The sequence below is a fragment of the Nyctereutes procyonoides genome, unplaced genomic scaffold (assembly GCF_905146905.1).
Source record: "Nyctereutes procyonoides isolate TBG_1078 unplaced genomic scaffold, NYPRO_anot_genome, whole genome shotgun sequence".
Classification (NCBI taxonomy): domain Eukaryota; kingdom Metazoa; phylum Chordata; class Mammalia; order Carnivora; family Canidae; genus Nyctereutes; species Nyctereutes procyonoides.
The window spans coordinates 11748648-11773371 of NW_026575130.1; the positions used below are offsets into that span (position 1 = coordinate 11748648).

The 24724-nt window shown below is 36.7% G+C and overlaps 1 protein-coding gene across 4 annotated transcripts in view; it reads right to left on the bottom strand.

Moving 5' to 3' along the window:
• The window catches only part of NPNT (nephronectin), a 75916-nt gene that overhangs the window by 45566 nt on the left and 5626 nt on the right, over window positions 1-24724 (bottom strand). For 2 of the 4 annotated variants that reach the window (XM_055342359.1, XM_055342361.1), the window contains exon 3: window positions 12683-12733. The exons of the other annotated variants lie outside the window; for them this stretch is intronic. In XM_055342359.1, the coding sequence (XP_055198334.1) occupies window positions 12683-12733 (51 nt within the window). The remainder of the gene's footprint in view (window positions 1-12682; window positions 12734-24724) is intronic. 4 annotated transcript variants of the gene reach the window in all.

Consider the following 24724-nt stretch of genomic DNA (forward strand, 5'->3'; position numbering starts at 1 on the left):
TGGGTGGATCAGCGGTTAAGCGTCTGCCTTGGGCTCGGGGCATGATCCTAGAGTCCCAAGATCGAGTCCCACATCGGGCTCCCTGCATGGAGCCTGCTTCTCCCTCTGCCTGTGTCTCTGCCTCTCTCTCTCTCTCTGTGTCTCTCACGAATAAATAAAGAAAATCCTTTAAAAAAAAAAAAAGAAAAGAAAAAGTCTAGTTGACATGAGAAAGGCACAATCTGTTTGTTACAGGAAAAGATAGGCTTCAATAAGCACAGAGTGAAGAGCAGACACATCTTGAAGACCAAGTGGAATGGAGGCCACAATGATCCTGAGTTCTAAAGGCCCTGAAACCTGTTACTTCCTGTATCAGCCAAGGCTGTTTCCATTCTGGGATATGCTTCTAGTTTCCTCTCTCACCATTCTCAAACTTCATTTCCTTTAAAACTTGAACACTCCTGTAAAACTGATGTGCAAATTATTTCTGTTGTTTCTACATTTCCTCTCTTGACTCTCGCTGACCTTTTCTTCACCTGGCACCCCACGGAGCTTAGACTTCAAGCCTTTCCTCCAATTAGACTTCAAGCCTTTCCTCCTTGCTTGTCACCCCAAATGGACCCTGTATCACTACTAATCCTTAGACAGTGCTGCTCAGGAAGTATTTAAAAGCTTGTAGGAAGAAGGGATGAACAAAGTATTAAGATGTAGATGGTAGACAAATGCACTTGAGTAATTTTTTTTAAAAGATATTTATTTATTTATTTATTTATTTATTTATTTATGAGATAGAGGCAGAGACACAGGCAGAGGAAGAAGCAGGCTCCATGCAGGGAGCCCGACATGGGACTCAATCCCGGGTTTCCAGAATCAGGCCCTGGGCTGAAGGCGGCGCCAAACCGCTGAGCCACCCAGGGTTGCCTTGAATAATTCTTAAAAACTGATTTTAGACATGGCATGAAATTCAAAAGGAAGCAATTTTGTTCAGATCTGTGAGAAGAAATGGACTATCTAGAAGGGCCTTCCAATATTATTCTTCAGCCAATTGCATACCAGTAGATGGCATATATGTAGTTTTTAAAATAAATTCCAGAAATAAACCATTCTTTATATAATTTCCAGGCCCCATAATCAAGAAATGCCAGTTAAAAATTTTTAATCTTAAAAAAAAGATTTTCTGTAAATTTTAATGTTTGAATGAATCAATTATTACTGAGTCACCTAGAGTGTCATAATTCAAAAAAAAAAAACACATCAAAATCAGTAAAAGTAAGTTGAGGTAATAATCCCCCAAAAAACTAGATTTTGAAAATATCTCTAAAAACATGAAAAGGTAGTTTAGGAAGTACTACTTAAAAACATGAAAAAGTTTATTTAGAAGAGGACATGTTATAATATAAACTCTAGATGTGTAGGCTGTATTGTCTTTTGACCCCCTGGCCAGCCTGATGACCATTTATCATACTTTCAGGTGCTGTAGAGGAACAAAAGTTTTATTATCCCCCGCCCTTTCTTGTTGTTTGTTCTCAGTGAAGTGCCCTAATCTTGGGCACATCAACTGCACACATTCCATGAGGCCAAGACTGTAAATGTTTCTTACGTGTTTAGGGTGTCAGTAATTTTCAGATGAACTGCTATTTGCATTTCTACCCAATAGACTACTCACTAAAGTAACCAATGACCTATATATCAGCCAACAGGTACTAGTGGAATAGGATACTCAAATTGCTGATATCACCAATTATTTTCTCTTACAGAAAGAAAACACTCGGGAAAACATTGCATAAAGGACTTTCTCCTATTATCTTGCTAGCATTAGGTCTGCAATGGAATTCAATAAGCATGTGTTGAACATTTGTTATATACATGTATTATACTAGACTAGTGTCAGGGAAGGGAGATGAGCGAGTCATTGAGGATATGAAAAATTAGCTGTGAAACTAGAATATATTGGCCAAAACTTACCAAGAACTCAGAGAAAGGGGATGAAAGAAGACAGGGGGAGGGCAGGATGGTCATAATATATTATACTCACAACTATGACTGCAGGTCCTGGAAAGCACCCCACCTCCACCCCCTCCCAAAGAAAACTGTGATCTGAGCAACGCCCTAGAGGTTAAGAGGCTGACACAGTTGGGATGGAAGACAAAGCCTTTCAGAACATGCGTGAAGTGTGCGGAAGGGAAGCGAAGGGGTTCTCGGGGAGTGCCAAGTCTTGGCGCAGACTGTCAAGTGCTTACAATAGCAGAGGAGCTCAAAAAAAAGCTTAGGGCAGATCATAAAAGGTACTGGTGGCAGAGATCGCTGGGTGCGTAGCAGGATCCATTTTCCCTTCTCTTTAAAACTAGAATGGCTTTCCGTCTGCTCATTTTGGGAGCGAAGAATGAGTTAGCAATGGAAAACTACATTCCCTATCTTCCCTGGTAGATCGGGGTAGCCAAGTGACTAAATTCCGGCTGCTTGTACCTAAACAGAATTTACTGGGTGGGGCTTTTGGAATGCTACTCCAAAAGGGGGCTGAGTAGTCATTGAACTACAGTGGCCACTTTATGACCCTGAGGTGATCCAGGGAAGGGAGAGGAGTACAGAGCAAAAACTCATAATATTAACCCTAATTACCATCCTAGCAATTTAGGGCACTATTCCTTGTGTCACTCTTTTTTTTTTTAATTTTTATTTATTTATTATAGTCACACAGAGAGAGAGAGAGAGGCAGAGACACAGGCAGAGGGAGAAGCAGGCTCCATGCACCGGGAGCCTGACGTGGGACTCGATCCCGGGTCTCCAGGATCGCACCCTGGGCCAAAGGCAGGCGCCAAACCGCTGCGCCACCCAGGGATCCCCTGTGTCACTGTTTCTTGCAGCTAAATACAATTCCTAATTGACTGCCCTTAAACACAAAATTGTGGAATCTGACTTTATCTGTGTTTATTATCAAGCTCGCAAATGTTTTCTTTGGTACACAAGATAGAAATGTTATGAGTAGATACCGGTAAAGAAATACAACTTGTCAAATTTATTTTTATATCTATAATACCATATAATCACAGAAGTAACTAAAGAATTTCATTTCTAAATCTAAAGAATTAGATTAAAAATACATATTCATCTTGAGATAGAGAAATATGATTCCAACTTCTGTTAAACTGGTCCTCCTTTTGGTAACTGTCTCCACTGTAATATGAGATTTCAGGAGCCAGCACACACGAACCTTTACAACCTGCTATAGATGGCAGACCAGGAAGGGGAAAAAAAAACAAATCAAAAGAGTAAGTGGTCTACTTTTAGTAGTCCACTTTAGAGTGGTCTTCTAAAACATCAAAAACAGATGATACACTTGATTTGGAGGAAATAATGTGTCTCTTGGTGCTAAAGGTTAATCAGAAAAAGCAGCACTGATTCTCTGTCACATGGATTGGAGACAAAAACTTTGGGCCATATTTGATGGCCCACTCTCTTCTTTTATCACAAATGGTTTAGCAGCTCAGTCAATAGAAGTCAAGTGAGCATCAGATAGCCAACGAATAATAGATTTTACCCCCAAAACTGAATGCCAGAATTAAGCCCAAATGGGCAAATCACACTCAAAATTTACTCTCTAATATTCCCACAGTATAATCTCCAAAGCGTCCTTAAAGTAACTTCTCTGTCATTTTTTGAACTAGAAAAAGAAATACATCTCAACTGGCAAGGCAGACATAACCCTTTCATGTCACATGCCCACATCTCTTCTGTGTGACTGCAATTTGGAATTTTACTCTTGGAAATTTATCCTGATGTAACTGGGGTTCTGAGAGTTGAACAGTTTTCTAATATTGCCAGGTAATGAGTTTTCAAATAAGTTAGGGGACAATTAAACTTCCCCATCAGTTCTATATAATATTTCTTATGTAAACTAATCACACAGAGAGTCAAGTGTCAACATTTGAAAAACTAAGGACATGTTGAGATGCCCAAGTAGGTGGTGGCTCTGGAGAGTGACAAGGGAAAAATCAACTCAATCTCAGGTGTTATTAGTAACTTGAGAAAGATCTACTAATGAAAATAAGACTGTTTTTAGAGTCCTAAGAATCATTTGTAACTTTTGCCATCTACAACATGTTGCTTGTCAAATATGGCACCATTAAAAGAAGAACAAGGATCCTTGTCCTCCAGGGTATGTAATTTAGAAACAAAGGTGACACAGTATACAAGTATATAGGCAGGAGAATGAACGGATATGAATCTCTGAGATTTCAGAGAGCTCTCATTACCTCTAACAAGCTTCAGAGAACCCAGCTACAGAAAAACTCATTGTGAGGGGAATAGGAACCTCTGAGGAAGAATATCTTTTTCACAGAGCAATTGGCCTTGGAAGAGACACAATTACTGAAAACAGCAGGAAAGAGCTCAGTGCTGTACTCACAAGCCCTGAAGGAAGGGATGCAGAATCGTATAGGGCTCACTGGAAAGGGCCTTGAGCTACCCCATGGTACAGGTACAACAAAATCCAGAGGAAAGATTCCTACAGACTTTAAGATCTTCAGAGGAAAATAACTCTGCAGCCTTCCCAGTATCCTGGTGTCCATTATCTTACTTTCAAATCTAAATTCCTGCTGTAGTAAAAACTCAAATAAAAGTACCTCTCATTGTTACCATCATAAAATATTATGTACTAAATGCTCTCAGTGATACAGAACTCATTTGATAGGACTGTTTACATTCATTCTCACAATATACACACAAGGCAGGAAAACGACATTATCCTCAGGTTAGCAGCACAGAAGTGAAAGCACAGAAAGTGACTTGCTCAATTTCAGAAAAAAATTATTATCCCAGCTTCATGGTTAATCCACCAGTTCCTCTTGTGTTAAAAGGCCAAAAAACCTAGGATTTTAAGGTGCTTTGGAAGTGACAGGAAAGGAAAAACCCCAAGCAGGAAAGGATGAGAGGGGCAGAGAAGGCCAAAGTGATTACGGGTGTAAAGGTATTTAAGTTGTATTTTTGGGAAAGAAAAGCTGCAAGTTAAGAATATAATCTATAACTTTAAAATTAAAGTATATTTGCCAGAATATTCAGACATAAAGTAATCTTCACTTCACTGCTGGTTCTGTGACAGATTCCAGAGTCTGAGTCACTGATGAAGTGTATAACTACTTTCTCTTCTGAAGTACTGCTCCATCTATAATTTTTTTCACTCTCACGTTTTGTCCAATATTATTTTTTAGACCTTAATCATGAACTATAACCAAATATTAAGTCAATCAATCAAGTGATCATTTAGCGCATGAAGTTAAAATAACCAAGGGTTTCTGGTCTATATAATGTCATCTTCCAAGACCTAACAATAACTTTATTTTTGTCTTTGGGAACAAATAATTCAGGGATATTTAGTAATCACTCCTTTCATCACTCACTATTTAACTTTTAATTCCTGAAGTAGGTCAAAGAAAATAAGTGCCTGAATCTGCACCTTTGTATCACAAACCAACTTGTTTAACATAATTAAGCCCTATACCTTTCCACTTAAAAAATCTTCTAGGGGATCCCTGGGCAGCTCAGCAGTTTAGCCCCTGCCTTTGGCCCAGGGCATGATCCTGGAGTCCTGGGATCGATTCCGTTGGGCTCCCTGCATGGAGGCTGCTTCTCCCTGCCTGTCTCTGCCCCTCTCTCTCTCTCTCATGAATAAATAAATAAAATCTTAAAAAAAAAATTTCTTCTAAAGGATGCCATAATTTTGAGGTTACTTGCAATTCTGATGTTTCTAATGTGACATAAGGGTGGAATTTAGATTAATGCCAAATGAAACTTTATGAACATGTAAGAAATTGTTACTGTTTATTTGGAAGTGTGAAGTCAGTTTTGTTTTTTAAGTAGGTTAACAGCAGCAACCAGCACACCTAGTCTCCAGATCTTTGTTTCTAAATACCATTCCACAATTAAAGGAATGAGGGCTGAGTTAGGGAAGCTGGAATATTTTGCTGTGACAAAACGCAGAGACATATTCAAAGAATGATGGAAACATGTGAAAAGGACATAGGACTTTGCCTGGGGATGTTCCCACTAACCAAATATGAGATAATTTGAGCACCAAGAAAAATAAGGACAGTAATTGATAACAACAGTTAAGTAACAAAAGAATCCTAAGTCCAAAGTGATTCTACAAAAGAAGATAGAGCTCCTCTTTACAGAAGAATGCCCGCTAACATGTAGAAGGAATGACTGAATTTGAAAAACGCAAATTTATAATCACGACTGAAACAACTAATTTGAGCAAAAATTATCCACAGATGCTAAAACTTTCACTGGTTAGAAGTTTGTTGGGAAACAGAACAAGCAGTTTCAATGTATTATCCGACAGCTTACTAATTATAAAAAGAAGGTGCCTTTCAATGGAAAAATCTGAAGGACAGAACCTTAATCAAGTGATCAAAGTTAGCATCACCAAAAACAGAACTACATTATGTGCAATGGGATATATGTAATATATGATCACCTATGTAATATATTTGCAAAAAGAGGGTTAACTTGAATCGACTGTGGAACATTCTACCAAGCAATTGATGTAGACTCTTTTAAAGATGTCATTGACAAGAAGCAAAAAAAAAAAAAAAAAAAAAAAAAAGAAAAGAAAATGAAAATGGCAGAATTGTTCTAAATCAAAGGAGACCAAAAAGGGATGCCAGCTAGATGTACTAAGTGATCCCTGACTGGCTTTGGATGCAAAAGAAAAAAATTCATAAAAATCATTACTGGAATTGGGGAAATCTAAATATAAACTGTTTCTTAAAAAAAATAAAAATAAACTGTTTCTTACATGATATTATTGTATCTGTGTTAAATCTGTTTTTTTTTTCAAATATTTTATTTATTCATTCATTCATGAGAAACACACACACAGAGAGAGAGGCAGAGACACAGGCAGAGGGAGAAGCAGGCTCCGTGCAGGGAGCCCGACGTGAGACTCGATCCCAAGTCTCCAGGATCACGCCCTGGGCTGAAGGTGGTGCTAAACCACTGAGCCTGCCCTGTGTTAAATTTCTTAAGTATAATTATATTGTGGTTGGTAGGTAAATGATCCTGTTCTCAGGAGATGCATGCTGAAATATTTAGGCATCAAGTGCCATTATGTCTCTAAGTTACTTTCAAATGATTCAGTCAAAGAGAGAGAGGAAAAAAATACACAATATGTTAACAGTTGTAGAAGATGAAGAGTACACAGGTGTTTGTTGTTCCTATACTTTCAATCTTTCTGTGGATTTGAAAATTTTCAAATACAAAAATGGGAAAAATTTATATATATACCAGTAGAATAATATGTACACCTTGACAAATATTATTACTTAATTTCTGAACCATTGTTCAATGATCAGTATACTCTTGAGAAGGGTTTAAGAATGCAGGTGCTAGAGTTGGACCTGTGGCGTCCCAGCTCTACTTCTTAGGAAACATATGACCTATGTAGATTACCTAGCTTCTCTGCTCTAAAATGCATATCATAGATTGGACCAGAGAAACTAGCCAGAATTCCCATTTTTTACTAAAGAAATAGTAAACCTACATGGTGCATATAGAACTTATCCACAGGGTTGTTGGGAGAGTCACCGAGAAAAAAACCAAATAAAGTGGTTAGGATAGTACCCATCTCATAGTAAGAGCCCAATAAAATGCTAGCTATAATGAGAATTATAAGGATGGCAAAGAGGAAAAGCTCCAGTGTGTAAGACCCTGTATTAAGAACTGAGGAAATACAGATCAGTAAGATGCCAATTCCTCATCCTCAAGAGGGCAAGTCTAGTAAGGAGAAAAAGAAGTAAAGATGTCTTCATAACAGATGCATGTAAAGGATACAGAAGAGGTAATGATCAATTACATAGTTTAAAAGAGAAAAGGTTTTGGAAAGGAGCAAAAAGAAATTTATAAGACATTTGATTTTGTAATATAAGAATTCTTCAGAATACAATGAAGAACATTAAAGTGTCTGTTTTTGTTAAAATTGTTGTTTCAACTGTAATTTTGAGGTTTATTGAGTGATCATCACAAAAGGCAAGAAAAGTTTAATATAACTATTCTCACTTCTTTTAGCAATCAAAGCCACTAATACATAATGAGTTGAGCCATATATTTACTATTAAAAAGAATGGAATTACTTTTGTGACTATGCACAGACTTACAGGATGTGAGGCATGTACCACTTTGGCCTCCTGCTTTTTTTTTTTTTTTTCGGAAAACATTAATTCATTAATTGTTCTAAATTTAGCTATGAAGAACCTTAAACAGAAATTTAGCAACAACCAAAATGACCATTAATAAAAGATTGGCTAATTAAGTGATGGCACAAGGCCCAAAGGGCAGAAAACAGTCCTTCATAATGAAGGCAGTGTCAGCCTGGAGGGCCTTGTACTCAGAGCATCAGAAGTGTATCCATCACTGCAAATAATCAATGGGCAATCAATGCAATGCAGCAGATGCCACATCAGATGATAATGTGTTTCCAAGAATGTAAACTGGTTTCTTTTTGTAACCTTAATCAAGACTTAAGATCCACAAAATACAAAAAGCAGGTCCTAAGATAGGCAAATTAAATATATTCATTTTCCCAACTGTCCTCCCTGAAAGCCACATCGGGTTATTGAGATTACATCCTGTTCATCTTTTTTGTCCCCTATATACAGAAGTGCCTGGTCCTTACATCTTCAAGAGTGTCCCAAGCTGAGCTTAACTGGACAAGGAACATTGGAAACTACTGCACTGGACATAAAGATGCATAAAACACAGTCACCAGCTTCATGGAACTAACAAATTGGCAGAACAAAAGACAGATCCACAAATAACCGCAGTGCAGGACAGTGCGAGATAGGCTCCATGCAGATCTTACAACTGAATGCAGACCTTCCCCGCTACAGGAAGGAAGGCAGAGAATGGAAGGCAGCATCTAAGCCAAGACTTGAGGCAGGGCTTGTTTTCAGTACGCTCAGTTAAGAAAGAATACAAACTTTAAAAATAAAAGTGTGGTCATTTATTCCTAACAATGATTCACTTTTAGTTGAATATTTGCTTAGAATTAGTAGTCACAGTGGTATCACACAGAAAAAGCCAACTGAAAGGGGAAAACAGTTGTGCAGGGTGGTTTTCTCCCAGCCAAAATGGTAAACTGGAAAGGATTTTTTTTTTCAAAAACTTAAAACGAGTAGGTAACATTTCAGCCGACATGTCACACATTATTTTACCTTTCCTACATCTACTCCAGGATCACGCCCTAGGCCAAAGGCAGGGGCTAAACTGCTGAGCCACTGACGGATCCCCTCTCCTTCCTTTTTTGACAAAAAAGCATCTATCTTTTAAAAGTATCTTTCCTTCTCTATGTTCTCACCACCACTAAAGATAAAGCCTGATCTCTCCCCAGGTTTACTGTAATATCCTGGAGTCCCAAGCCTCAAAAAGCTATTCTCTAAACTGTCAATCAGGAAAACATTCAGAAATTAGCCCCACATCATCAAATGCCTACAGGTCCCAGGCATTTGCCTTGAAGGGGTGAGCCCCAAGGCAAAATGGAGTACATGCTTCTTCCAAACGGGACAGCTGCTAAGCAACTCCAGCCTACCAATTCCTTGCAGCAATGCAGGACTACTGATTTTTCAACAAAGTCTGATATCCATGTTTCCTGTGAAATACTGTCAACTATTTCAAGCAATGTGAAAATACTCTGTGAGCGAAATGAAAGTCACCTGTTTGCTAGATCTGACCTATTAGCACAGCTTCCAACCTCTGAAATATCAATTCAATTATGCAATTTCCTTTTTAGCATCATGACAACGTTCCTCTGTAACTTTGGGACAAAGGCTAATTAAAGGTGACCTCAAAGGCCTTCCATGAGTCAGCCCTTTGCTACTTCACCCACTGAAATTCTTATCTGATGCCCTTCAAACATATACCCCGATGCCAGAGAAAGGTGCTTACATTTCCCAGAGTGTGCCCCCTCGCTCTGGCTTCTAAAGTTTCAATGCATTTTTCTGTCTGGCCAGGGTACCCTTCACTTGACTTCCTAATCCCTCAGGATTTAGTTGGGCCACCACTCCATCACTCCTGGGCTGGGATCCTGCACCCAAGATAGGCTTTTACAGTATCCTAGATCAAAACACACCTCCACCCAGTGTTGTCCTAATATGTGGGCCTTCAATACTGACAGTGAATAACATGGATGCCCAGAGCTTCATCTTACTGGGATGATATCTGCAAGTGGTTATCTGTACTGCAGGTTATCAAGCAGTACAGATAGCACTCAATATGTATCTGTTTGATGAATAAAATCAACTGAATACCACCAATTCCATAAAATCTTCCTTGATCCTCTCCAGTAAGAAGTGTCTCTTCCTATGAACAACCTCAACTCTTTCTCCCTCTTTCCTACTTTACAGTCCTGTAAGGAATAAGAGACAATCATCTTGCCAAATGAGCTCCTCACAAACAAGAGTCTGTGTTTTACTAATCTTTGTACCTCTCCCAGCACCTAACTTAGCTCCTAGTAAGCTCTCAAATGTTTGTCAAATCATAGTAACTCTAAATGTAATTCTACAATTCAATTCTAGTTCCTTCTGGTTCCTTTTCCTTTGGTTAGCTAACCAAAACCATACTCCACTCTGAGGTTTGCAAAATAGATATTATTAGAGAAGTAGAAAAGGAATAGTTCAGAAAAACAGCTATTCAATGAAAGTTTTATTTCAGAAATGAATAATGCAAGGAATCTTTTACTTCCAATTGATTACTTTCAAAAGATGGGCATATAGGGGTGCCTGGGTGGTACAGTGGGGTAGGTGTCCAACTCTTGACTTTGGCTCAGGTAATGATGCCAGGGCCTTGGGATTGAGCTCTGAGTAGGGCTCCACACTCAGTGCAGAGTCTGCTTGAGATTCTCTCTCCCCCTCTGCTCCTCCTACCCCACCCCTATGCTCTTTCTCTAAAATAAATAAATCTTTTGGGGAAAAAAAGATGGTGTATAAACAAATTATTAAAAAACATGCTATACTGTGGATTGGATGAACCCCAGTCAAATAAGAGGGTGTTCAAAGTATTCTATTTATTGTTATATATTATTCTCTCTATATAGTCTATATATTGACCCCACACTATCTATCTATCTATCTATCTATCTATTTATTTATTTATTTATTTATTTGAGACAGAGAGAGAGGCAGAGACACAGGCAGAGGGAGAAGCAGGCTCCCTTCAGGGAGCCCGATGTGGGACTCGATCCCGGGACTCCAGGATCACGCTCTGGGCCGAAGGTGGCGCTAAACTGCTGAGCCACCCGGGGAACCCTTGACCCCACACTAATAGCAAACATTTATCAAGAACTGTTCTGCATGAGTTACTCATGGCCAACAATAATTTTGCAAAGTAGGGCTAAAGATTATGAAACTGTGTCTCAGGAAAAGTTAAACAAAACACGTAGTATCTTACAGTTGGTAAGTCACAGGACTAAGTCCTAAACCTAGATCTCTTGATGACAAAGCCCACATTCTACAGTTGACCCCTGAACAACATGTGGGTTAGGGGTGTCAATCCCTATGCAGTCAAAAATCTATGCGTAATTTTTGACTCCCCCCAAAACTTAACTACTAATAACCTATTGTTAACTGGAAGCCTTACCAATAACATAAACAGTGGATTAACACATATTTTATTCTGTATGTATTATATACTACATTCACACAATGAAGCAAGGTTAAGAAAATGTTATTAAGAAAATAAGGAAGAAAAATATATATTTATGGTACTTTACTCTATATTTTAGAAATCCATGCATAAGTGTACCCATGCAGTTCAAAACTCTATTGTTCAAGAATCAATTGTACTTTCTTTGGCACTGCCTCCTTAACCTCAGCCAAGCTCTGCTAGTTATTCCTACTGCTCTTATTAATTCTAAGACATACACTCTGATTTTTTTAAAGTCTCCCCGAACAAGGAAATTCCTTAACTTTTATTTCTAGCACTATCAAAATTTTTCCCCAAATGTTTTTGTTAAAATCCTTTCTTCTCTTAAAAACATCTTCTATGACATGTGATAATATCTTTCACCTATCAAAGTACATTGTCTTCTTGGCCCCAATTTCATTAAATAGAATTTCAAATCTTTCTCCAAAATTTTCCACTAGTGTCAAAAGGGTGATTTGTTAAGTGACACTATTCACTTCCAAAAATATTGCACACAAGGAACCTTTTAAGTACAAAAACAATATAACAGAAATACTCATAGATCCTATTATAACATTTTGTATATTTCATACAAATAAAAATATTTCTTACCTGAATTTTTCCATGGAGAATTAATGAATATGAGATACAGTTCCCTCAGGTTAATGATAGGCTGGTGTTAGTAATTTCATTTGGTGGACTTTTTAAAAATTTCCTTCTTTAAGTATTAAAAATATAAACTGTCCTTTAGGTTAGAATGGAGATCAATTTATTAGGTTCATAAGACAGGAAAAAGGAATTATAAACTGAAAGGGAAAAGTTTAATGTAATAACTGATATAAAATTAACTGACATAATTACGAACAGAATAAGAAGATCTCTAAAAAATATAGTTTTCCCCGAAATAGGCAACTCAAAAACACAACTAATATTAAGTTTTATTGATAGCTTTGTAAAGTTATTATTTAGAAGTTATGCCTTTCAAGGCATAGGTTAGTCAAAATTATTTCAAGAAATATGTTCATCTAACCTTTGAGCTGGCACCTTATCCTGGCTATTCTCTGCCTTAAGACGTAGAAAGCTGCAAAACAAATGTCCAAAAAAAGAAATTCCAGATCTTTTCTCTGTAAGGAGGCTGGACTTGGGTATTTAGCAACTTGTTACATTCCCGGAGACTTACACATATTCAACGCTCAGTGCTTTTCTGAAACAAAAAAAAAAATCTAGGACATGTTTAAAATAGTAATATTTTAGTCACCATTTTGTCATTCAAAAACATTTTGTAACAAAAATATTAACCAATAATTGAAGTTGTGCTATTCTTTCATAGTCCAAATTCTAAATTAGAGTATTTCAGACCTCTTGTGGCACTGTACCTTCCAATCCAATTTTTCATTTTCAGAATATTAATTTTGGTTCCAAGAGACAGTATCCTTTTATTTAAATGAGTGTTGGACAAAATATCTGAAAAAAATTAAAACTTTTGATCAATTAGTAATGAAGGCTGGTAGTTTTTTAATTGGTAGATCTTTACTTACCTGTTTCTTACATACTTTGTATCCCCTTTTCTCTCCAACTCTGGGGAGGAAATATTAAGGTTTGTTTTTTCTTTCCTTCCACAGCATTTTCTTCTTGCATGGCTGCTTTGGTTGTCAATAGCAACAAGAATTACCGTGAAAGCTCAGCCATTTCACTTGAAGATACATAAATAACCCAGTTTAACGAAAGTAAATGGAAGAAACTTGCAACAATACTAATAATGGTTAGGGCTTGACCACCCTAGATGTCCTAGAGGTAAGGGAAGAGATGATTTATTACTTCTTGTGAATTACTACCTTCCCTCTTTAAAGCATAAAATATTCACTTTTTATTTGTGCGTTTACTTGCATAAATTAAGATTAGGTGAATGGAGCCTTCTCTGGGGTAATAGCAGAAGAGAAATATTCCAAGACCAAATTGATTCAGTTAAAGTAATAATTTAACTATTGATCCAGAATGATTGTTCTGTATTTTTAAAGGCACACATATTGATATATATACACACATCATTATCTACTTGGTAGAAATGTTTTTCACGTTGGTTAAGTTCATAACAATTAGCATTTTGGATCTATTGTTGCTGATGTTGTTACTTTAAAAGAACTCACCATATCTTGATGTTGACACATTTCTTAAAATAGAATAATGAAATATATCAGGTACAATCTTAGCAAAAAGCTGAAAATAAATCAAAGCATAAATTGCAAATTACATTCTGGATCACATAATAAGGAAAATTGCTTAAGGTTATGGTTATGTATTAAAAGGGAAATATATAAAAGGATACCGTTTCTTTAAGACTCTTTAATTGCCAATTTTTAATCATCTAATTTATCAAGAAAAATATATTAAATGATTTTAAGTAAAGGTAAATAATAAAGAATAGCAAACATCATTATTTTCTAATGAGTTATATTAGTACTAAGCAGCCAAACAGTTCTGTATAGTTTATTTTTGTCTTATAATATCTTAAAGTTGGGTCACATTTCTCCTACTTAATATAAATCAGCCTTGACACACATAGATTTAGTATATTTTATGGTATCAATATGTATATCCATTTAATAAGATTTCTAGCATGAAATTTTAGCCCAAGTCTTCTATTTTTAAATTTGCATTTAAAACTATACAAAACTGCATTTTAAATCCAAGTAATGTTAAACCCAGAATAGATTATTTCCAGGAAGTTTCTGGGGCCTATTCTCTATTGATGCATAAGGAAATTTTTACAGGCAACCATCACCACAATTTTTGTGAAAGCTGCCAAAAATAAATGCCCTACATGTATTTTTTGTGGTATAAATCCCGCTGTGAGAATCATTAAAATAGGATTCATTAGTAGCAGGTAATATACAAAAAATCTGTCCCATCTTATCCTGATAATCTGTTTCTCACGGTCACTGTAAAACAGCCATAGTAGTACATACATGCAATATTGAAGCAAAGCCACTCATAGTTCAGGAGTCTAGAACTCTCTTCTGAGACTTGCCCAAGAACCACTGCCTCAGTTCATCTGAATGCTGATACTATGCACTTTGCTGAGGGTTGTCAGTGACATCAGCATGGTTAAAAATAATAAGCACTCTGATGCTTTTATGAAATTGTGACTAATATAATCTATAGAAACAACTATTTGGAGATTAGTTAGTTTCTCTAGCCTGCAAAACACAGGCTTACAGATTTGAAGTCAATCCTGGGTTTTGGAAATTTAAAAAAATGAGGGATAAGAAAATCTTAAGGAACTGGGCCCAGCTATTATCCAAAGGTATGCCTATCTTCTAGTATACAATTTACTGTAAATTTAATTATAAAATGCCCAAATGTTAGGCCAAGTATAACCTTTGAGAAGGAAATAATGAAATGTCCCAGACTAAGGAGACAGATAAAATTGCCACATGACCCTGATAGGAGTCACACAGCCTCTTAAGAAAAGAGCACAACATGACATATGCACATTTTCACAAGTGACAAATGTCAGGTACATGCATGAAAGGGAAAAGTCCTACCTGACACTGCCCTTCTACCGCTCAACTCTCATCTGTAGCTAGAAAAAGTAACTAAAAATTTCCCACACCCCAATCTTAAATTTCACACTGTACTTCTCACTGTCAAAAAAGTTCATATTAGCCTGGCAATCTCTGTTCATAGACAACTATCCAACACCGGACATTTAAGACACCAACATTCAGGACAACATATCCCATGAAGAGCATCTTAAGTAATTTGGATGATCCCAACTTTCAAATCACTACTTATAAGTAAGTATTCAAGCTACGGAATTCATCAGATTAGAGAACAGAAACATTTAACATATCTACAAATCATTTCTTATCATTTTTCCCTAATCTCCCCAATAGTTTAAAAAAAAAAAAAGCACAACTCTGCCATAGTTGGGAAACGAAACTATATAAGAGAATACCTATTTGTGGCCATATATAGATACCAAGATATGATGAATCTTTTAGTTCATCAATGATTTTAAAACTCAATCCAAAAATAAATAAAACTCAATCCAAGAGACAAAGGACTTTGAAACCACCATTATCTATGTGAAACACCATGAAATATTTATGTAATCATATGAACATGAGACAATTTATCCAGTAGAAAGAAACTATTACCACAGTAAGTATATAATGATATAAAATCAGCTCTAAATATACATGAATGTTAAAAAAAAAAATACAGCTAAGTCTGAGCTGCCATTTGTGTTTTTCTATTTGCTGTTTTCTGGCATGCAAACATTTGGCAGGTAATTACTGAGTACCTACATATTTTAACCCTGAAATAAAACAGAAGGTATCAAAGGCTTTAGAAAAATATTTTGGGTGGCAGGAAGCTTATATTTGGGTAGTCTATCTGTGGAATTAGTTTCTGTAAATGTTGCAACATATACCTTTGTTTAGAGATCTCTCCTAGAGATCTCTCCTAGAAACTGAGTTTGAGAACCCTAATGGATGAAAATAAGGTGAAAGATTTTTGAAAAGCAGCAATGCTTTTGTCAAAGAAGAATAAATTTGGAAATTCCAAATTGTTTCTTTCTTTGCGTACATTAGTACAAATTTAAACCATGATGACATATTTTGTAAAATTTCACCATAAATCACTAAGATCTATGAAAGGCAACCCTAACCTTATGATCTGATGATGTTATAATAGGAAAACATGTCAGTTCCAGAGGATTTACATCATTAATCTACAGAATTTACATCATTAATCTACAAATGAAGTGTTCAGTTTTAGAATTTAAGTGACTCTAGATTATCCACATGCAAATAACTGATGGCAAATCTTTAGTCTCAAACTGGCTCTCCCCTGACATCTGGTACATACCAAGGATGTCTCTCCAGTCTTTAGTTAAATGTATGGCAGAAAATGAGGGTTTCTAATAAAGTATAACTAGAAAAAAATGTTTTGTTTCCTCCAAAATCAAATACTATATCCTAAAGCTAAGAAACTATTTTGTCTATTCATATCTTTTCCCTTCCATAATAAAAATAACAAGTTCACTTAGACTAAGGGAAAACTACAATTGTTGAGAGAATCTATTAAAGAACATGGAGTGAACACGTAGATATGTCACTATTTTACCACATATAACAGAACTTTATCCTATCTAGGCTTTAATGTATTTCTTTATGCTGGCTTTATTAGTAATTTTATTAGAAATTCTATTATGACCATAATTGTCTATTTAATTATGCACTACTATTAATTAAGTGATGAAATTAGAAAACTGAAAAGCTTTAGGGCATTAAAATGGAAAATTTCTTTAATCTGACATTATTTAACTGAACTCTATACTTTGTAACAAACCAATTTTTAGGAAATGGTTGTACATTTTGAAATTAATTTGCCCTGGCAGGTTCCCAAGGATGCACTGTCAATCACATTAGGGCTATGCTACTAGTATTTTTCTTCCATTGTAGTAACTGATATGACTTCGAAATTTCTCAAGCCAAATTACTTTGGCTGCATTCTATGTTCTTTGAGAACTGATCATTTATTTGTTCCCATGGAAAAAAATATTGCTTGGCTCTAGCAATATAAATTCTTTAACTCCCTCCTAGGTTGATTGACAGAGGGTAACAATTCTTGGACAGGTTAGATTCTTGGTTGGTACTAATCTCTGAGGAAAGGTATTCAAAACCCCTTTCTCTGTCTGCTTCTCCCAAGGAAGTGTGGTACTTAGTGGACTGGTGCCCTCTCAAGACACACACTGAGCTGTCTTTCTTTGAGAGAGATTCTCTGAATATAGAGTGTATCAGGTTTTAGGTTCCATTGTCCCTGGGGCTTCAGGACTGCAGGACAATCAGTGGTTCCTCACACCCCAGTGAAAAGGAGCTAAAACTGAGTCTGTTTAGGAACATGAAGAGTACTTACCACAGACTCTGCTTTGAGTCTGTTCAGGTATAAGTGGCTTAAAGCAGCCCTTCATGAGACCCAGGGGGAACTGGGATAACAATAAGGATCATTTGAGCTCCTTTGCAGATCTCTATCTTTGGAGAAATGAGCACTGGTCAAGGAGTTTGTCTTTCCTGCATTCACTGGCCCTATTTCATGTAACAGCTCGAGAAGGGTAAGTGATGCCTGGAAGCAAAGCTTGCGCCTCATCTCTTATCCCAAGCCATTATTTGCTTAGAAATGAATAAAACCATAGCAAAATGGTGATAAGCTTTTATACTGATATCCAATGACTACAAAAGTAATTCATATAAAATTGATATAAAAAATTTTCCCACTGATTTATATGCAGAACTTCTTTATACTGGATCATAGGAGATATCTATCTACACTCCATTCACAATGTCTCTGGATACCAACTCTACCAACTGTTTGCTGATCTTTAAAATACACAGGAAAGAAGGGAGGGAGGGAGGGAGGGTAGGAGGGAAGAGGGAGGGTATGGATTAGACTTTAATAATACAGCAAACTTCAAAATGTTGTTAGAGATCTAACTTAAAACTGTCTTTTCCAACCTGGAATTTTCCATAAAGCCCTAGAGAGTTCATGAATCACAGCTATTCTGGGCTGGATTGAGCCGAGATATTAGAAAGCTAAGTATGTAGAAAATGCTTCTTAAACTTTCCATGAACTGCACTTTTAGAGTAGGGGCTTGATCTTAGTTCAGAGCATCTTCTATGAGATAGCTTTGTAAAACCACCACCGGCTTCATGACAGAAATGTTGCTCTGTGTGGCCCCTTCCACTCTATCATTCACCCCCACTCTGAGAAGGACCACATGAAAGTCTTCTTCTAGAACTACATGAGGGAAAAGCCATAATTTCCCCTAAATAACTGGTCTGGTTTCCCCTAACAAATATCATGAATTATACGAGCAATAACACTTTTCTTTTTCCTTCGGCTACCAGAAGCTAACACCCAAGTTATAAGGCACGTTTAAGATCCTGTGCTTTACATATATCTACATGTTAAGAACTCTCTCCTGACATCTTCCCTTTTATTCTACCCTTTTTTTTTTCTCCCCCAGCCCTGGTTATTTCTGTTTTCCTATTTTATTGCATGCATTCCTAGAAGTCACTTCATATACTTCCCCAAACACCAAATAAGGTAGACCACAAACATAGAAATGAAGAAACCAATTCTATTTATCTTTTAAACTTCTCTTCTAAGGAATCAAAAATAAAAAGTGGCTGAATAGGAGGTTTCCACTATGTAATATCCATGATTTAAACTCCTTTAAGTTATATATTTTATAGAAGATAATTTATAAAAATAAAGAGTTCTTTCATTACTGTACTTACATAAATATAAGATGTCCCTAACTCTCCCATATCTAAATGTATTTAACAGTGATGATAAATATTCAAAGATATTTGACTGTGGCACATTTCATAAAACCAAAATATTGAAAATCACCTAAATGTGCATAAACAGGGATTTTTAATTTAGGTATATCCACATAATGATATACTATACAGCCACTTAAAAGAATGAGTCAAGTTTACATAAAAAATAAGGACTGGTTTCCAAAATGTAATATATGAAAAAGGTAGATACAGAGTAGTTCTTATTTTATGCTATCAATTTATAAACAAGAATGATTTTGCAAATGCTTACAAATCTCTGCAAAGATCAATAGGAAACAGTTCCTGGGGGTTGGAACTAGGTGTCATGAAAACAGGGAAGTTAGACTTACCTTCACTACCTTCTCTCGCTCTTCAAGTCTTTCGATTTTTCATTTAGGCATCCACTTATTTGTTTTAAATGAAATGATTTTAATATACAGTTAAGACAAAGATTAGAATAATGGAAAAGTTATGCCTCTACGGTTTTAAAGTCACTTTTTAAAAGTATTTTGACACAATATTTTAGTATTTTCTGAAAATCTTTTTATCATGACATGTCTCCCAAAAAACTTTATTCAGAAATCAAAATTCTACATAATCCTAATAATAAAAAAGAAAATCCCCTATACACAGTGATAAAAATTATGACTGACCTATAAATAAAATATCAATGAATTAAGCAACTCCTAGAGAATGTGTAAATCTTTCTTACAAGTAAAAACGACCTCACATCCATAAAAAATACACAACTGATAATAGGCAGGATGCCTGGCAGAGATCCTGGCAAATGGACAAACCGCATTCCATCCTCCTAATATCAGCCAGTTACCTCTGGTCCAAGAGGAAACAGATGAAAAAGTGGGTCAAAGGTCCACTGACCTACCAGAAGGGGTTGGGGGGGTGGGGAGAGTAGGGATCAGAGTATCCTAGAGTTAAGCAACAGATCAGATCTGGGTATGGAATTGGCAGACCTTTACATCATCACTGCAATCCAGTATTTTCCATTACTACTTAACTACCAAGTAAAAAACCATTGGCCAGTTGATCAAAACTACAAATGTATTAGCCATTTGACCACACATAAAAAGTTATCTTGCAGAAATACTAGATTTTCCAGGTTACTTATTTTAGAATTGTTTGTATTAGTAAAGGATCATAATGAACATAAATGTCCATCAGTAAGAAGTTAATTAATAAATTACAGTATAGCCATGCAATGGAATACTACAAATCCATAAGAAAAAGTAAGCAGGCTCTTCACGTGCTGATGATAAAGCTTTCCAAGATACATTGTTAAAGAAAAGAAGTAAGGTACAGAACAATGTATACACCATGCCTTTCATTTGTATAAAAGAGATGGGGGTAGAGAAGACCTAGAAATTTGCCCATTAGTATGTAAAATCTTCCTGAAAGGTACACAGAAAGCTGATAATATTCATTGCTCTGAGGAGGATTATTTGAATAAATGCATTTTCTCTTACAAAGTGGATATTTTAAAAAGATTGATGGGAAAAAATTTTAAACCTGCATCAAATTGTTGGGGAAAGGGTGAAAATATCTGTGCAGTGGGAAGGAGGTGGGAGTAATGAGGATTAGGCCATCAGAACCCTCCTCTCATTCCCTTTCATCTCCCACATGAAGACCCAACCCCCGTGATGAATATCTTCCATTACTCACTGGGGGATGCTGCATGGAATCACTCAACATCACTGGACTATCACTTAAAAGCATGCAGTTGAATTCAATAGACTCAAAATGCATTTAACATGAATTCTACAGATAAAAAGTACCCTTCAAAAATGCTATTACACTTGCTCTAACAGGGAGTAAGGGAGGAAAAACATACTATGTTTTTCAAAGCTTATCTGAAAGTTTTCAGATAGAAAAACAGAGCTGCCTCTGGGCCAGAAGTGCCTCCATGGTACCAGTGTGTACAGGCAGGTGCACTCTGCAGCAGCACATCCCTGCAGCCAGTATCTGAAGGCCTATATAGCGGCTGACCTTGCAGTGACTAGAGCGTTTCCCTTTAAGTGACCTGACCTCCCAGCTTGGGAAGTACTAACATTTCTAATCCATAAAGGTTAAAACCTTCCCAGATTAACTTTATGAGGGGATTATATAAAATCAGTAAATCTTAAGACTATTATATGAAGATCAGTTCTAAGGGGAGAAAAGAATAAAGAACCAAGTACTTTCTGTGAAACTTAACTTTCAAGACTACATATCCTCAAACACTACCTGTTTGAAAAGGTCAAACTTCTTCAGATACTGATTTTAGTTTGGAATCTGCATTCCAAGACCACTTGAAGTTACCCAAAGTACACGGTGTTCTTAAATAACCTTTTCACGGAAAGTGGTAGTTGAAGAATCTTTTTTTTTAATGTTTTTATTTATTCATAAGAGAGAGAGAGAGAGAAGCAGAGACATAGGCAGAGGGAGAAGCAGGCTCCCTGCAGGGAGCCAATGTGGGACTTGATCTCAGGACCCCAAGATCACACCCTGAGCCCAAGGCAGACACTCAACTGCTGAGCCACCCAGGAGTCCCGGTAGTTGAAGAGTCTTTAAAAAAAAAAAAAAAAAAAAGATTTATTTTTATTTATTTATGATAGACAGAGAGAGAGAGAGAGAGAGAGAGAGGCAGAGACACAGGCAGAGGGAGAAGCAGGCTCCATGCCGGGAGCCTGACTCAGGACTCGATCCCGGGACTCCAGGATCGCGCTGGGCCAAAGGCAGGCGCGAAACCGCTGAGCCACCCAGGGATCCCCTAAAGAGTCTTAATCAAAAACTACACTTCCTGAGGACTTGGAGATGCAGGATTAGTGCTAAAAGTAGTTACAGGATTGTCTACTGCTTTGCTTTTATTCTTACAAAAAAAAAAAAAAAAACAGAAACAGAATCTGCATTCCAACCCCCCAAAATAGAGAAGGAAGCTAACAACATTAAGATAGTGAAGTGGGCTCAGGTCCATCAAGGTGGCCCCAAAATCTGAGGGCCATCTTCAACATGGCCCTGGGCCAAAAAGCCCACCTGAGACTCCCAGGTGTTCTTGGGGTAGGTGTGACTATGAGTATAAAGAAGGTTTAATTATAAAATGCTAATGCACATTCAATGGAGATCACCATTGCTGTTGGCTAAAAACAGGAAGGCATTTACTAGGAATAACTTTTCTGTGGGGGAACACTATATGTGGTCTTCAAAGCCAATTCCAGTATTTCTCATTTATTCTTGATAATTTTAAACACAAGTGTTTGGGGCGCCTGAGTGGCTCAGGGGTTGAGCATTTGCCTTTTGCTCACATCATGATCCCAGGTCTGGGATGGAGTCTCCCATCAGACTCTGTGGGAGCCTGCTTCTCCCTCTGCCTATGTCTCTGCCTCTCTCTGTCTCTCTCATTAATGAATAAATAAAATCTTTTTTAAAAACTTAAAAAAATAAAGACAAGTGTTCAAAATCTAAATAATCAAAGAAAGGTGTAAACTACATAATTTTGTGACTAGGGACAAGAAACCAGTTTAGGGAGCAAAATTTAGTAAGTTATGTTCCATGTAGAAGATTAAGTTTCTAAACCCAGGTAAAAGTAATGAGTGAAACATGAAATTTAAATGTTTTGTTTACAAAATCAAAATCTCTACCTAAACTAATAACCTTTTCATTTGAAATACAGAAATTTAAGAATTTGTTCTTCAATTTTCAAGGGTCCACAATCCTGAGCCAGTAATATATATTATCCAGCAAAATTATTTAGCAACTCCAAGATCGTTTCAGAATACATTTCTCCGTTCCTCTGTTGCACTAACCTATACATTTATTTAATGCTGATAAGAATTTAAAAGTCTCACTTTCCATGACAATCGTACAGTTGTAGCCTTTAACTTCAGGGAGGAGGAAATGAGGTTTAGAACTAATAAAGCAAAGTCAAACTCTAGGTTTTATGTCTTCCCAAAATTTTCAGAAAAATATATCAGAACATCTGCATTTGCCTGGTTTTAAGGAAAAATGATACAAAAACATTCTAATTCACATAATTTCCTTCAGAAACCACAAATTGCTCAGTGACAGCCAAAGAACTCAGAAACCAAATAGCTTTGTTGAAGCCTGGAACTTGTTGTATTTTGAATTTTTCTTCACACCTCTAAAAAGTGCTTTCAATGGAAACGCTACTGTCATAGCCACATATATAGCCAAATCTGTAAGTAAATAGAAAAACAACCATACAGACATACAATATTTAGATCCTCTCTACTCTTTCTACATTAAGGAAACTCTTTAATAAATAGCTAACCAGGTATAAAAGTCAGTGACACTCACAGGTCCCAAACTATCTAATGCTTTCAGTTAAGAGTTGGTTCCACACAGCCTACTCATTTTTTTTTTTTAAATAAAATACACAAATCCTGAGAATTCTTTTTTTACAGAGACCTCCACTTGGTAGGAGAAATTGTTAAAATCATTAAAGTGAAATGTACCATTAACAGGATGGAAAAGTGAAGGAACAGAATAATTACAGAATAAGAAACAAGTATTTTGTGACAATCAGAGTAATTAAGGTGCTATGATTCAGAAAATTTCACTTTACCATAAAGAGCCACATTTAAAGATAAAGCCCCAGACAATCAGAAAATCAAGTCCTGAATTCTCAATATGGAGAGATCTGTTTATGGATCAAGAATGGAGGTGGGGGGGGGGGGAATAGGTTAAAGAGGCAGATGAGGATTAAGGACACTTGTGATGAGCACCAGGTGATGTACCTAAGTGTTGAAGCACCATACTGTACACCTGGAACTAATATTATACTGTATGTTAATTAATGGGAATCTAAATAAAAACTTTAAAAAATATAAAACAAAGAATCAAAGGATAGAAAGAAGGCAAGGGGATGACCTCTAAAATAACTATGAAAACACAAGCTGCCTATTTCTGGAGTAGGTCTTGCTTTCTGCAGCTGGGCAGGAATGGTGGGATAGAATGTCAGGTGGCATGGGCAGGAAGCAGAAGAGCGCTCCTAGGCCTGTCTGGGTAGCATCCTTCCTTCCTCCGTCCCTGAGGGAAAGATAAGCCCAGCTGAAAGTGGCTTTGTGGTAAGACACTGTGACCAGGAGCAGAGGCTGAGCAATACTAGCTCCCTGCAGACTAAACTGGCCTCTCCAGACAAGATCATGTAAAGGGGAGTAGCAAGTGAACATGAAACACAGAATGTTCTACATAAACGTATCTATTTGACTCACAGGAAGAGAGTCAAAAGGTCTCACGTATGGTCAACCAAATGGATTAAACGCCAAAGGGTCACTGCACTGGGCCATGAGGTATGATAAAAAATATGATGAGGGTGTGGCCTCCCCCACTTACACATCTTCTAAGGAATACATTGGGAGGTTCTGTGTTTAGGTGGGAATAGTTTCCTTTTGCTTTGTTGTGCTAATTTGAAGGAAAATTCTTAAGCGAATCATTCAGAAAAACAAGAAGCAGGGGACTTTTGCGAAGGAAAGGAGAATGCTCTTCATGGGTAAGAACTCTGAAATTATCTGCCTTTTATTAGAAAGGCAAAAACAATTTTCACATTAAATTTCCCAGAAGCTCTTTGGAATTTTTTTTTCTCTTTGGAATTTTTATAGGTAGTCCATTGCCAGCTCTAAGTGTTAATGAATAGCAGGGCATTTTTCCTTGACAAAAGTTTCAATTTCATAAAAGCTTCCTTTAAAAATTAATCAGTTCTCCTTGGGTCC